The 13,396-nt window shown below is 36.4% G+C and overlaps 1 protein-coding gene across 3 annotated transcripts in view; it reads right to left on the bottom strand.

The window, feature by feature from the left end:
* Window positions 1-254: 254 nt before the first annotated feature.
* Window positions 255-13,396, bottom strand: part of E2F3 (E2F transcription factor 3) — an 85,842-nt gene continuing 72,700 nt past the window's right edge. For all 3 annotated transcript variants that reach the window (XM_074272536.1, XM_074272549.1, XM_074272545.1), the window contains exons 3-7: window positions 13,140-13,359; window positions 11,627-11,785; window positions 8,484-8,598; window positions 7,319-7,454; window positions 255-3,869 (exon numbers count right to left, since the gene is read on the bottom strand). In XM_074272536.1, the coding sequence (XP_074128637.1) occupies window positions 3,607-3,869; window positions 7,319-7,454; window positions 8,484-8,598; window positions 11,627-11,785; window positions 13,140-13,359 (893 nt within the window). In that variant the 3' untranslated portion in view covers window positions 255-3,606. The remainder of the gene's footprint in view (window positions 3,870-7,318; window positions 7,455-8,483; window positions 8,599-11,626; window positions 11,786-13,139; window positions 13,360-13,396) is intronic.

The raw sequence follows: 13,396 nt of genomic DNA, 5'->3' as shown, positions 1-13,396 counted from the left end.
GATAAGGATTAAGTTTTGTCTGGTGTAATGATATACTTAAGATGTTTTGGAGTGGGTGCTGCTTTGGGGCTTTGGCTATTCAGGAGGGTCTATTCAAGAGGTTAGAAGCCAGGAGCTTTGGCACATGGATGAAACCAAGGACTTAGAATATACCCAGAAAGCCATTGAGGATGTAAAGCACACAATAATGCTGTTAAAGATGAATCTTAATTGTCCTAAAGATAAAAGTTTTAAAAGACAAATCTATTCACAAATTTAAACTCTTAAAAAAAATTGTTTTATTGATTCTTTACCATACAAAATTTATTCAAATTACATCCATTTGAAGTGGTAAGATCACAGCTAGAGAACAGGTCATCCTGTAACAAATCTATTTACAAAACCCATCAGAAAAGCTTTTTTTTTTTAACTTTTTTTTTTTTACATTATTTTACATGTTACTTTTTTCTTTTTTAAACTAACATACAACACAAAGCTCAACTGATTAGTATTATTTTTGCCTATTCCTTCTTTGGGTGAAGGATTTACTTTGTACAAAATGGTATTTCCTCTGCAAAAAGAAAAAAAATGTCCACAACTTGACCATTTCTATTCTTTTTACTCTCTATTAAGCTCCCTATACATTCCTTTTTCCTCATTCACGTATTTATTTGGAACTCAAGTTTTCTTTTTCCACAGAGCTAAAGCTTTAAATACTGCAATTTTATTTACAGATCTACATCTTAAAAAAAAAACAAAAAAAAAAACAACAACAACAAACCAACAAACAAAACCAAACACTCTTATAAAATTACAAACCAGCTAGAAAATGTTTACAAATTACAAAGCAGTGTTTACAAATTAATTTCTATTATTATACAAAATGGCTAGATGACTAAAATGTGAGTAGACTACATTAGCAACTTAAATAAAACCTTCACTATGCACATATATGTACATATAAACACATACTTAATACTGTTTGACAGCTCATGTGTTGCCCTTTATACAATTTTATATTCTAAGGCTCACTCAGTCAGAATTTGCACTCAAGTAACTTAACTTTTAGCCATTTCAGATGTGAGCTTTTGTTTTTATAGCAGCAACTCAAGGGTACCAGAAAACCTGCAATATAGAGTACTCAAAAGTAAATAATACAAAATACTGTAGTATTAACCCACTTTTGTGCCAGATAGGATGATAAAGGTAAAACAACTTGCAAACAAAAATACAACATGGGACACCTAATTCATGTACAACAAATGAGCCCATGAATTGAAAAAAGAAAAAAACAAAACAAAACCTTACACACAAAGGAACTTTTAAGACGCATTAGGATTCCTCTCACTTTCAAAACAATAAATATGGTATTATATTACCAAAAGGATTAAAAAAATAAACAATCCAGTCAGGTGATACTCACTGTTTAAACTTTGGGAAAAGTCAGCTTTGCGCTGCTGGCAAAATTACACAAAGCTGGAAGCAGAGGCAGCTAACCAGATGAGATAAAAATGGTATATGGAAAAAAAGCTTGGCATAAATTGTTTCCTTTACAGGAAAAAAAAACCCCACAGTGCATTTCCAGTAGGCACTTAACACAAAGCTTCCCCTCCCCGTTCCCCCACCCTTCCCCTCTCTGTAGCAAGTACCACCACCAAACATTCTGTACCAAGTCCAGGGTGTGTGGGGGCAAGAACACACACCAAGCATCTTTGTTCTGCATTGTTTCTCCCTTTTCAAATATACACCCACACACACGTACACAAGTATTTTAAGGTGTTGGAGTCACTTTTATGACTCCCCCACCACTTTGCATATGGAATTCTGTCGACAGTCAACTCCAAGGTAAGATTCTTTTTGAAATTTACCAAGGGACTTTTGTTGTTTTTTTTGTTAAAGTGTTTATCAAGTGCCCATGTGCCCAAGCACTATGTCAGGCATCCAAACGATCAAACCTGCTGCTCATTCGGAGGTTCTTACTATCCACAATTCTCCCCCCTGCTCCATCTGTTGCTCTGCACGATGGGAGAATTCTCAGCATTCAGGGAATGGAGTTTGAGGTACAATGGAGCCAAGACAGACCAACTCCAACCTATGGGTCTGGCTGTAAAGAACACGTTTCCATCTGGAGATGGGAAAGCATACTTGGATATTCACCAAATGAAGCTAACCCAGCCCTTCACCCCCAAACTTGGATGCCATTCCCTGAGAAGAAATAGGGAGAATTCTACCACACCTTCACTAATACTGCCTTATTTGCCTCGACCCTCTTCAATCTGTGATCCTCCCTCACAAGATAAGAGGGAATGGGACTTGGGCCAGAGCTGCGACTGGACCTAATCCCTTTTGTGATTACTTACTAACTAAAGTAAATATTGTTCGGCCTCCTGGGATGGGAATGTCCTTCCTATAGGTCTCTTCCTGACCCATCCCTAGGAGTGGTGTCCCTGAGTGTGATGCAAGAGAGCCCTTTCCTGTGGTCATTGGCAGACAAAAGACCCCTACATGAAGCAGTTCTTCTCAACCTCCACCAAGACTGCCGTGCCCATGAACCTGGCACTCCCCTTCGAAGGCAGCGCCCAAGGCATTAGTATCCAATACTGACTCATCCCAGTTCCTCTGTTCCACAGAGAAAGGACCAATGTGAAACAAGGCCTCTACAGCACTGGGATCACACAGGTTTAGAAACTTTGCTCAGCAGCAGCAGTTCTTATCAGCTTTACCCCAAGCTGGAAGAAATTAGTAGAAACTGCTTCAAAGTAAACAATTAAATTGAAATGGTGATGGGTGCCACAGGAAGGCTTAAATGCTTAAAAAACAAAACAAAATAAAACAAAAAAACCCACCAAGAATTCCTAAGTGGCTATGTGCTACAAATAAACTTTAAAGATACAAATAAAATGGGGATTTTTATGGGAGCACCTGAAAATCCACAATTGCTTGGAGTGGCAGAAATTTGTCTCTATTTGCAACATATTATATGGAACACTTCAAACCAAAGGCATAATAGGGCATTAGTATTTCTTACCTCATACCAAACAAATAGTACATAGATTAAATCAAGTAAGGACCACAATTTAAATATTCCTAGGAAGAGCTGAAGAAATACATTTTCATACTTTTGCATGACTTCAAGTTTATGCTTCCTGCAGTTCCATTCCATATTAGCAGACCCCAAAGACATGCATTCTACAAAGAAGGCACGGCTTGAAATGCTATTAAGGAAGATTGCTGTTTGCAAGTGGACCACGTGGTTCTGGGCCTTCTCCACTAGCCCATCCATCAGGCAAAGTGGCCACCTGGAAAGGGAGGGAGGGCAGGCAGGCGAGAGGGCAAGGTTTAGCTACCTGATTGCACATGTTCCACCTGCTGTTTCATCCACAAGATTTTGGAGCCTAGGGCAAAGCAGGGCTTTCTCCCAAAGAAGCCTGCCACTGTGCGCTTATTCAATATTTAGAAGAAAAAAAAAACTTAGTAAAATGTCAGCTTTGTTGTGAAGTTGTAGTTTACTTCGTGATAATATTCTTGAAGGAAGACGGTCGCAAGGGACAACACTGAAGGACAGATGTTCTAGTTCCATGATAAAAAAATATTGGTTTATATATAGAGAGAATTCACACAAAACAATCAACTGCACATAAAGTCCTCCACCAATGGAAGTTTTTCTAAATCATAAGCATCGAAGAGATCACTGATGCCTTCTTCTTCCCCAAGGCTGAGTAGGTAGTCTTCTTGAATTAAGGGAGGCAATAAGTTCACAAATGGTCCTTCTAGGTTTGAAGGAATTTGGTCCTCAGTCTGCTGGAGCAGATTAGTTGGAGAAGCCAAGGGAGAAAGGTTTGCCATAGAAATGGAGCAGTCAGCATGTCCTGAGTTGGTTGAGGCCAAGTCTATGAAGTAAGATAGAAAGGAAAAGAGAAAAAAACAAGAAAAAATGAAGCCTGACCTTGGAAAGAAGGGCTGGGTTGCTCCCCTAGGTCATTCAGACGGCTGCCTGCAAAGCACTAAAACTATGACCTGTTCTGTTCTGCCTCATCTACTTTAAAGTAAACAAAATGCCCTACCAGAACTGAAGACAACTAGCTTTAAAGATTAGATACTTAAGTTCATTTCTTTTAACAATTAGTAATTTTAAAAATAAATGTGGGGCAAGCCAGCTGGTGTAGGGATATCACCAGGCCAAGTCTGATGTCAGTCAGGAAGATTCATCTTCCCGAGTTCAGATCCAGCCCCAGACACTTACAAGCTCTGTGACTCTGTGTGCCTCAATTACCTCATCTGTAAAATGAGTGGAGAAGGAAATTGTGAACTTCTCCATCATCTTTGCCAAGAAATCTCCAGATAGGGTCATGAAGAGACAGACATGACTGAACAACAATTAAAAACAGAAGCCAGTGCCTCCTCCTGCCCTGCAACACTTTAACCTCCAAATCATGTACTTTTGATTTGTTAGGGAAAAAATATATTTAAGTATTATTTAAAAGTCTAGATACTGTTTTTATGATAAAAAATGAATTAAAACTATTTAATAATAATGGTAGACATTTGCAAAGTGTTCTCTATGCAGTATCTCATTTGAGTTTCACAAAAAGTCTATAATGTAGATGTTAGATCACTCCCATTTTATAGACAAGAAAACTGAGATGGACAGATAAGTGATTTGCTGAGGGTCACACAGCTAGTAAATTATTTTAATTCAAATCTAGATGTCCTTGATTCCAAGTCTGCTTAGAGTATACCAAGTATAGTGTCTCTAATAAAATGAAATCATTCTTAATTGGAACTATTTGCCATAACCTCCCCTTTTCTATATCTCATCCTTCATTTTCCTCCTTATTCCAATCTCACAAAGACCAACTTGACTCTTTTCTTTTTTCCTACAAACATTCTTAGGCTATTGCAGCACTGCTCCCCTTGGTCCCCCAAATCCTAACTTGGTACCCTTCAAGATAAATTTTCCCCTAATCCCTTCTTCCCTTTGATATCCAGAGTTCTAGAAAAAGCTCTTCTTCTTTCATTATCTATATTTCCTTTCTTCTTACTTTTCAGATAATTTCAATATGGCTTTAGTAAATAAACAATTCCCTTTCATAGTTAATTTGATGGCCACTTCTTTTCTTCCCCAATGACCTCTCAGCAACCTTTAACACTGCCGACCATCATCTTTTCTTCAGCTTTTGTGATGCTGCTCTTTCTATTGTATGCTCTTCCCTTCAGTTTCCTTTGCTAAGAGCATCCTCCATACCAGACAGACACTTTTAACAGTGAATATACAGGTACATTTGTATGCTATTTCAGCTCATTGTCTTACAAAGAATTGATTAGATTTTCAGTGTGAGCATTTGTACTCAAAAATCAGCAAATGCTACAAATTAGGATTTAATTTGTTGTTTTGTCAATTATGTACAGTTAAGAGAGTGAAGGGAAAAATGTGAAGAATGATGATTAAACTTAAAAATGTGTTGAGTGTTCAGAAATCCAGTTATTAAATACTAGCACACCTAGTTGTGCTACCCAATATTCTGTCCTGGGTCTCCTTCTCTTCCTACACTCTTTCAATAATCCCTATGGATTTAATAATTACTTTTATGTAGATGGTTTCCAGATTAATCAATCTATTGTTCTATCCATCATTCTTTTTTTCCCTTCCTTCCTATCTCAAGGTCTAAGACCTGTACCACCAATTGCCTGGAAGACATTCCAAGCTGGATACCCCAGTTTTTCAGTTACTCAAGTTGTATAAAACAGAACTCATCACATTTTCCCCAAAGCTACTGCTTTTTCTGACTTCTCTATTTTTGTTGAGGGCATCATCAGTTGCAGAGATTCACAACTTCTGAGTCATCCCCGACTCCTCTTCTCCCCCCACTCCACACATTTAATCATCTGCTAAGTCTTGTCTTTTACCTCCACAATATTTTTTGTTTCTCTTCTCTACTCACACAATCAGTGAACAGTTTCAAGTCCTAATCATCCCTCACCTGTACTATTACAACAGTCTCTTAATTACCCTATTTGACTGTATAGCTAAAGTTATGGACCAAATCATGTTACTTCCCTCCTCCATAAAATTCAGTAGCTTCCTATGCCTTCTAGGATAGAACAGACTCCTCTGTTTCACATTTTATAACCAGGCCCAAGCTACCTTTCATTTTTACACATTACTTTCATTCATGTACTTTACAATCCAGATAAGCAAACTCTCTTTATAGCCAGTTCAAACCTAGCATAAGTGGATTGTACCACAGACTCCCTCTCTCCATCATGGTCCCTCTTCTGGCTCTGTGGCCTGTAGCTGGAGCAGCTTGAGTGCCTGGGGCTCTCACAGCTGGAGCAAAGGACTTCTGGTAAGGGGTCTATATTCCTAGCACATAGCAGAGCGTTTAACACTATGCTAGAACTTAGTAAATGTTTGTTTTCAGAGCAATCTTAATTTTAGTGCCAGCAGTTAGGGATGGGGAAAGGAAGGGAACCCCCCATAATTTCTTAGTTGTTGTTGTTGTTGCTGTATTGCACTTAAACCCCTTCAGGAATGGTCTGAATGGGCAGTGGTCTTGACCTTTTTAACTGTGACTAAAGTGGCAGCAAATTCAACTAAAGTCTATGTGAAGAAGTCCCACCATAGTTTTACATTACAAGCAAGAAGGTGGGACATTTGTTGCTCTTGGCCCAGGGACCTAAGGAAGATGTGTAAGACAAAGCATAAGGAATTACGCATATAGACAAAGGTTAATCTGCCACAGGCTTATGGTTAGATACACCAGTTTTATGGGGGGGAGGGGAGAAGCAAAGTACAGAATGTATTTTTCTTAAATATGATATAGGTAAAATTGTGTTATATATAAAATAGGGAGAAAGTAGTAAAAAAAAAAAGTTAAAGTTCAGCAGAAAAAGGAATAATTTAAAGAAATATTTATATTTATGAAGATTTTAAAAAATCTTTTGTACCCTTCTCATCTCTGCTGAAAAAAAAAAATTAAGTTACCAAAAAATAAGCATCTCCCTATATAGTTTTTCCGTTTTATTTTTCTTGTATCTTCTTTCTCTCTAGTACTGTAACAAATGGGGGTATGGTCAAATATAGCACAGAAATTGCTTTCAGTAGTGGTCAGTAGCAGAAAAATTTGGAAGGAGAGTTGGGAAATTTTATCCCCTCTATGCTCAAATCAGGAAGATTGAATTGATAATTCTGTAGACTAAATGAGAACAATAGTGTTAAAAAACAAAAAGAAACAAACCTCCAAAGGGTAATTTCCTCTCAAAATTTCTGATCTTAATCCTTAATTTTGCATTAATCTTCAGACCAAATTTCTAAATGATGCAAAACAAAGAATTTTACCTTTGGAACTGGATTTGGGAATATTCCCATTGTGGTCTTGGTTGTAGGATTTTACTGGACTGTGTGTTTCATTCTCTTCTGGACACAGGTAAACTTCAATAGGTCCTTGGTTACTTGATAAATGTATTTGTAGGCTCTACAAATATATATATATATATATATATTAAAAAAAATCTATAGTAGGAGGTGAGACTTTGGCAACTTTCCCTACTATTTCATTATGATTTCATCATAGAAGCAAAGTAACTGCCAAATAAGCATGTTTATGAGACCATCAACATTACTGAAAGATATTCTACCTCCTTCAGAGTTTATCAAGAATTTAGAAAAGAAACTTTAAAACAACTACCAACACCACCAAAAAAAACCAAACCCTCTTTTATGGGCCTTTGAATAGAATGCCACTAGTGAAGTTTTAGGAACTGTGTTTTTTAATCACCATCTCTTATCAGATACATATTAAAAGGTTCACCTTGCTAATGACAAATATTTTTTAATAGCATACACTTTGAAATGGACATCAACTGTACTGAAGGAGCAAAGGATGGTATTTCCAAGTAGCAAAAAAGAGAATGTAGCTCATACTTTCATTTGTCATTAATTTTTTTTTTAAATAAAATTTATTCCAAGAAATTTTAAAAAAATTATAAGATTATGTTACTTCCTTAATTGAAGTGCTCTTAGTTAAAGTGTAGACTTAGTTAATATAAGAAAAAAAAATCTATGAAGACAATTTATATGAAGGAAAAAACTCATATTTCTTCAAATATTTAATTCTACCTTTGAACTAAAAGTTGTTTAATAACAAAGATAACAATTTTTTTTCCATTTCTAATTTTAAAAAAATGAATCAAAAAACTATTTCCTTTACTTCCCACTTGTACCCTTCCCCCTAGAAAAAAAGAAAAACAAAACCCTTGTAATAAATATGCAGTGTTGAACAAAACAAATTGCTGCCTTGACTATGTCCCCCAAAAATATAGAAGACAGATTATTATTGGTTAACTCACAAAAGCCTCAAGACAAATTCACACCTCCTACCGCAAGCCAGGAGAAATAGCAAGTATTCAGGAGAAAATGATGTACTGATTTTCTCATTTCATGATAAGAAAATATTTATAGCTGAAAGCTTTGCAACAACAGGCATTTTTAGTCTTGTCCTTACCTCTAAAGGATCAGGCACTTCAAGTCTTGTTTCTGGAGGGGCTTTCACAACAATAACAGTTTGGTCTTTAAGGCCACTAATTTTTCGGATATCTTGATATGTAACATAAGCTAATGTGATTAGTGTTAAAGAAGCCTTACCATATAATTGACAAAAGTAACCATTAAAAGACAACAACAAATCACTATTGATACAAATTGTTTTACTTCAATTATATTGGCGAATCTTTCCTAGCCCTTTGATAATCAACATGATTGACTCCCTTGTGATTTTTTTTCTCCATCCAAAACTGTGTTAAGAACCATCTATTATTTTTCCAAGGAAAATGTTATCAAAAACTTGTGATTAAATCATCCTTTCTCAACTGCTAGAGGTGGAAAGTAAGATTATAAAAATCTCAAAGTCAGCACAGATTATCCATTTTTCCTGGGGAGGGGACAAAAAAATCCCTAAACAACCTTAATTACTAGGTGAAGTTGACAGCTGGGCTGGGGCAAGAGTGAACAGCTAATTGGACCTCAATGGGTATCACTGGCTCTAGGCTTTACAAATGGGCCAAGAGAAATGCAACCGAAGTTGAAACCTGGCGGGAGATGATAGTTGGGAGGGCCAAGTTTTGAAGTTAAGAAATAAAGGGACCGACTACAGGCCAAAATCTGGCAATGTCACAACCAATGGTGGCAGAGCAAAAGTTCATCTACCCAAGTTTTCTCCTGAGTCGTTCACTGTTCTTGTAGCCATCCTTCCCTTCCTTCTTACACTCCCAGCCCTACTTGTTCAAATTGTACTCGTCCAAAAGTCACCTTAAATGTCACCTCTTCCACAAAGGCCTCCCTGCTTCCCCCAAGTAGAAAATGATCTTTTCCACTTTGGGCCCCACCTAACATTTTGCATCCCTTTGATACTTTTATGATGTTTCAATTATATCACAGGTTACTTGTCTGTATATGTTAAATCCCTCACTACTAGCCAAAGGACGGCCTGCTGGTGGGGCTATCTACCACAATGCCAAGCACAAAGTGGACCCTTTAAAAGAAATTTGTGTTGAACTGAAGTGATAAGAAGATACTGAGGGTGGGTAAGGCTAAAGTAATAAGAAATCACTGGGAATTGTTCTGAATGTTGCTTAGGATTGGTTTGATTACTAATATGTTAGGATGAGACTTCAATTTATTGAATCTTCCCCAACTCAATTTAGAAATTCTACTCTTTAGTTTACTTTATCCTCGTTTGCCTTTTTTGGAGGGGAAGGAGGAAGAGGAGGAGAGAAATACAATCTCTGTCTCAGGATAGCTAAGGAGAAAAAAAAGCATATTATCCATGGTCATCAGTCATGCAAAGGTTACTTGAGAGAATTTTAAAGCCACATAAATACAGTGGAAATAAGATGGCAGAGGAGAAAAAGGAATCTCTGCCAAAATAGTTTTGTGACATGCCCTTAAAAAAAGGTGAAGGAAACCTCAAGAAAAGATTGTTTGGGGTTCAGTTATGAGTGCCATGCTGTTTCTGATGCGGGGTAATTTCTCTACATTGGCCAGTTCTGATTAGCATGAGAAAATCAAGGATTATCGATGCAGGCACACTTTTTTATTGCCACATGTGATAAAAGTTTATTAAAATAAATCTCATCCACAATTACTCAATATTGCTCTAGCAAAGGAAATTTCAACATATTTGTCAACAAATTGTACAAAATTGGCAAAAGAATAGAAAATTGAAGTGAATTGTGCAAACACACTTTAAACATATGAACCTGAAAGGTCTTTCTTTCTGGCTTGTTCCTGAATTTGTTCCATTAAGGTCAGCAACCTGCAGCGAGCCTTTTACATTTACAATAAAGTGCTGAGAAGGCTGATGTAGATGACAATGCAATTGCAGCTATCACATGTCCTGAAGGGCTGTTCATCAGGTACTAATAGCTCCTCTGGGATTTGGTACAAAAAAATGGAAGAACTAGAACAATCCTTTGTAGGGGGCTAGTCCATGCTGGTCATTATTGCCAATAGAACCAGCTCAGCTATTCTCTATTTCACTAATAATTATCCTTCCTTCTCAGCAGTCTGCCTTGTATGGAGTGGACACAAATGTTTAATTCAATTAGTGATGAGTAGCAGTACAAAAACCAAAAAACTACCAAAATCTTATCCAAAATTATTCTAGATTGGAAAAATAAATGATTCCCTAATTTCAATAAAAGGCAACTAAGATATATTTTGCTTCTTAAGCCCCAAAACATGGCAGGTCAATGCAACTATAACAAATAATGTTTGATTTCCCCACTGACAAAAGTTAAGTGTCAAATAATCAGAAAGTTTAGGTTGAAATAAATCTTGGGACAATTAAAGTCCCATTGAATTTGCTTTCTAATAATAAAGCATTAATTTTTTTTTTCTCTAATGATTTACAAAAAAAACTTCTTGGCTATGTTTTCAAAGCATAATTTGTTCTTTAAGATGCAAAAACATCAGGAATAAGTTTTCATGGGAAATGAGCTAAACTTTTTCTCTATGACATTCATGCCTTTTAAAAGACAATCCTTTGATTCCACTTTTAATGACATGATATCTGTTATTTCAGTCCTTTTATTCACCAATAAACATTGAGGATTATAATATTCTAATGGTTATAACATCTAGCAAAGAGAAATCCAGAATCTTAACAGTGTCAGGGGCTCACAAAAAATCTCTGAAACACACTAAAGTTAAATCTAATACAAAGTTGTCATCAAAATTAATGCTGCTGCATTAAGTAGTTAATAATACCAAAACTTTATACTGTTAAAAGTTTAGTGAAGTACCAATGTCCCAGCGACTTGTGTATACAGGTTGTTTCCAATAAGAATTCTTAATTTCTCTTAAAACACACACACACACACACACACACACACACACACACACACACGCACACACACAAATGTTAGATCTAAACTATCTCTTACTGAGATCACAAAAACATTTTTTACACATTTTCCTCATTTTCTAAATCAGATTAATTTTTGAACATGAAAACACACATCCCTCACTAGACCTCTGAGAACATAACACTTCTGCATTAAGCTAAAAGAAACCTTTAAGTCTGGAGATTGTTTTATTGGAGCTCTAGAATGGGCACAAGGCAATCCACTGCACTGCAGTAAAGGATATTTTTGATTTTCTGAATCTTCTGTTAACAGCTTAAGGTCTAGGGTGCAGCTTTGAATCAGTTCATCTAGCTTCTTCTCTTCCTGACTGAGCTCTGTCACCTCCTTTGACAAACCTTGACACTGAGCCAACATGCCCCCATCATCAGACAGACTGCAGCCCTAGAAATTAAAAGAGATTATTTTATACAACTATTCATAAAATTTCAGGAGAATAAGGAAGTGGGGGGGGGGGCTGAGAGCAGAAAAGAAGTGGGGATGGTTCATTTCATAAGCATCCCTGACAAGTAGAGTATAAAGAATAAAGCTTACACTTTGTAAGCCAAGTTTTAAAAAAAAAAATATACAAAATTTTTACATAAACGCAGTCCTACAGTTTTCACTGCAACATACAACAGAATAAAGATCATTATTTTTATTGTGGAATATTTTCCTTCAGAAGGCGGCCTGAATTAAAAGGAAAACAGAATAAACCAATTTGACTTAAAACTCATAACAGAAAAAAAAAGCAAAAGATTTTGATTAAGAAGTAGACAAAAAAAAAAAAAAAACTCAAATCAAAAGCTGGACGGTTCCAACTCTAAGTTAAATTATATAAAGAGTGATCTATCAAGAGAATCAGTGGAGCTTCATCACCAGTAATTAATAAAAAAAGGTAGGGTGAGGGGAACAGACACCAAGAAAGTCTAAAAACAGTTCTCTCCTCTCTGTGTCTGTTTCCCTCCTCTAGCCAAATGGATAAAAATGTTTCAACCCACCAACTTCTTTCAAACGACAGAAAGAGGACCAGCATTGCACTGCTGAAACTACCAGGTATGCAAAGCTACCAGGTACCCGTGCTTATGGTTAAAATAATTTAATGCTTTTCTCCTTTTTATTTAGGTATTCTATCAATAATTCACAAAGATTACCATCAACTTTTGTGATGACATAATTGTCAAATGGGTATATGTGAAGTGCTACTATACTTCTCATTTTACAGATAACAAAACTGAGAATCCTGGCTAAAATCATACAGATAATGAAGAAAGGCAAAGCTCAAACTAAGTCACAGAATTACTGAACAATGACATAAGTTTAGTTAATTTGCTGTACACATCAAAGTCACAATTTATTTCTTATTTTCATTTTTAGAAGATCAAAAGGACAAATATAGATATCTATCTCATGGATCACATATGCAAACATGCACATATGTACAATCAACTGTCACTCAAAAACAGATTCTGGTTGGTTGTTATTTGAGACAGCACTGTTTATTTCAAAATATTTCCCTACTCTAAGTTAATCAAACAGAAATTCTTCTATCTTTGATATTTTTCAAATAAAAAGCCCATTTATTTTTACCTTTAAGATTATTTGGGCTAAGGAACCAAGTAGATGAAGGGAGATGATGAATCAAGGGAATGGCAGATATGAGAATGGAGGGAAAGAAATGGGATGGGGAAGTTAGGTTTGAAAGAAAATATGCTGCATTTAAAAGCTATTCCCCCATTTTGAGAGGGACTGATACTCACATCCACTGTACGTTGTTTTTAGATTTCTTCTTAATGAGGTGGATGCCTTCCAGCACATTGGTGATATCATAGATTCTCCTCTTTTGCACTTTAAGCACTTCGGCTGCCTTGTTCAAATCCAAGACCCCATCTGGGGATTGGCTCAATAGCTGAATGAACTTCTTGGTGAGCAGACCAAGTGACGTATCATACCGTGTTTTTTCTGAGGGAGATTTTGGAGCTTGAAGAAAAACAAAAACCGAACGGGTAGGGGATGG

The sequence above is a fragment of the Sminthopsis crassicaudata genome, chromosome 1 (assembly GCF_048593235.1).
Source record: "Sminthopsis crassicaudata isolate SCR6 chromosome 1, ASM4859323v1, whole genome shotgun sequence".
Lineage (NCBI taxonomy): Eukaryota > Metazoa > Chordata > Mammalia > Dasyuromorphia > Dasyuridae > Sminthopsis > Sminthopsis crassicaudata.
This window is presented reverse-complemented; position numbering and strand designations above follow the sequence as displayed.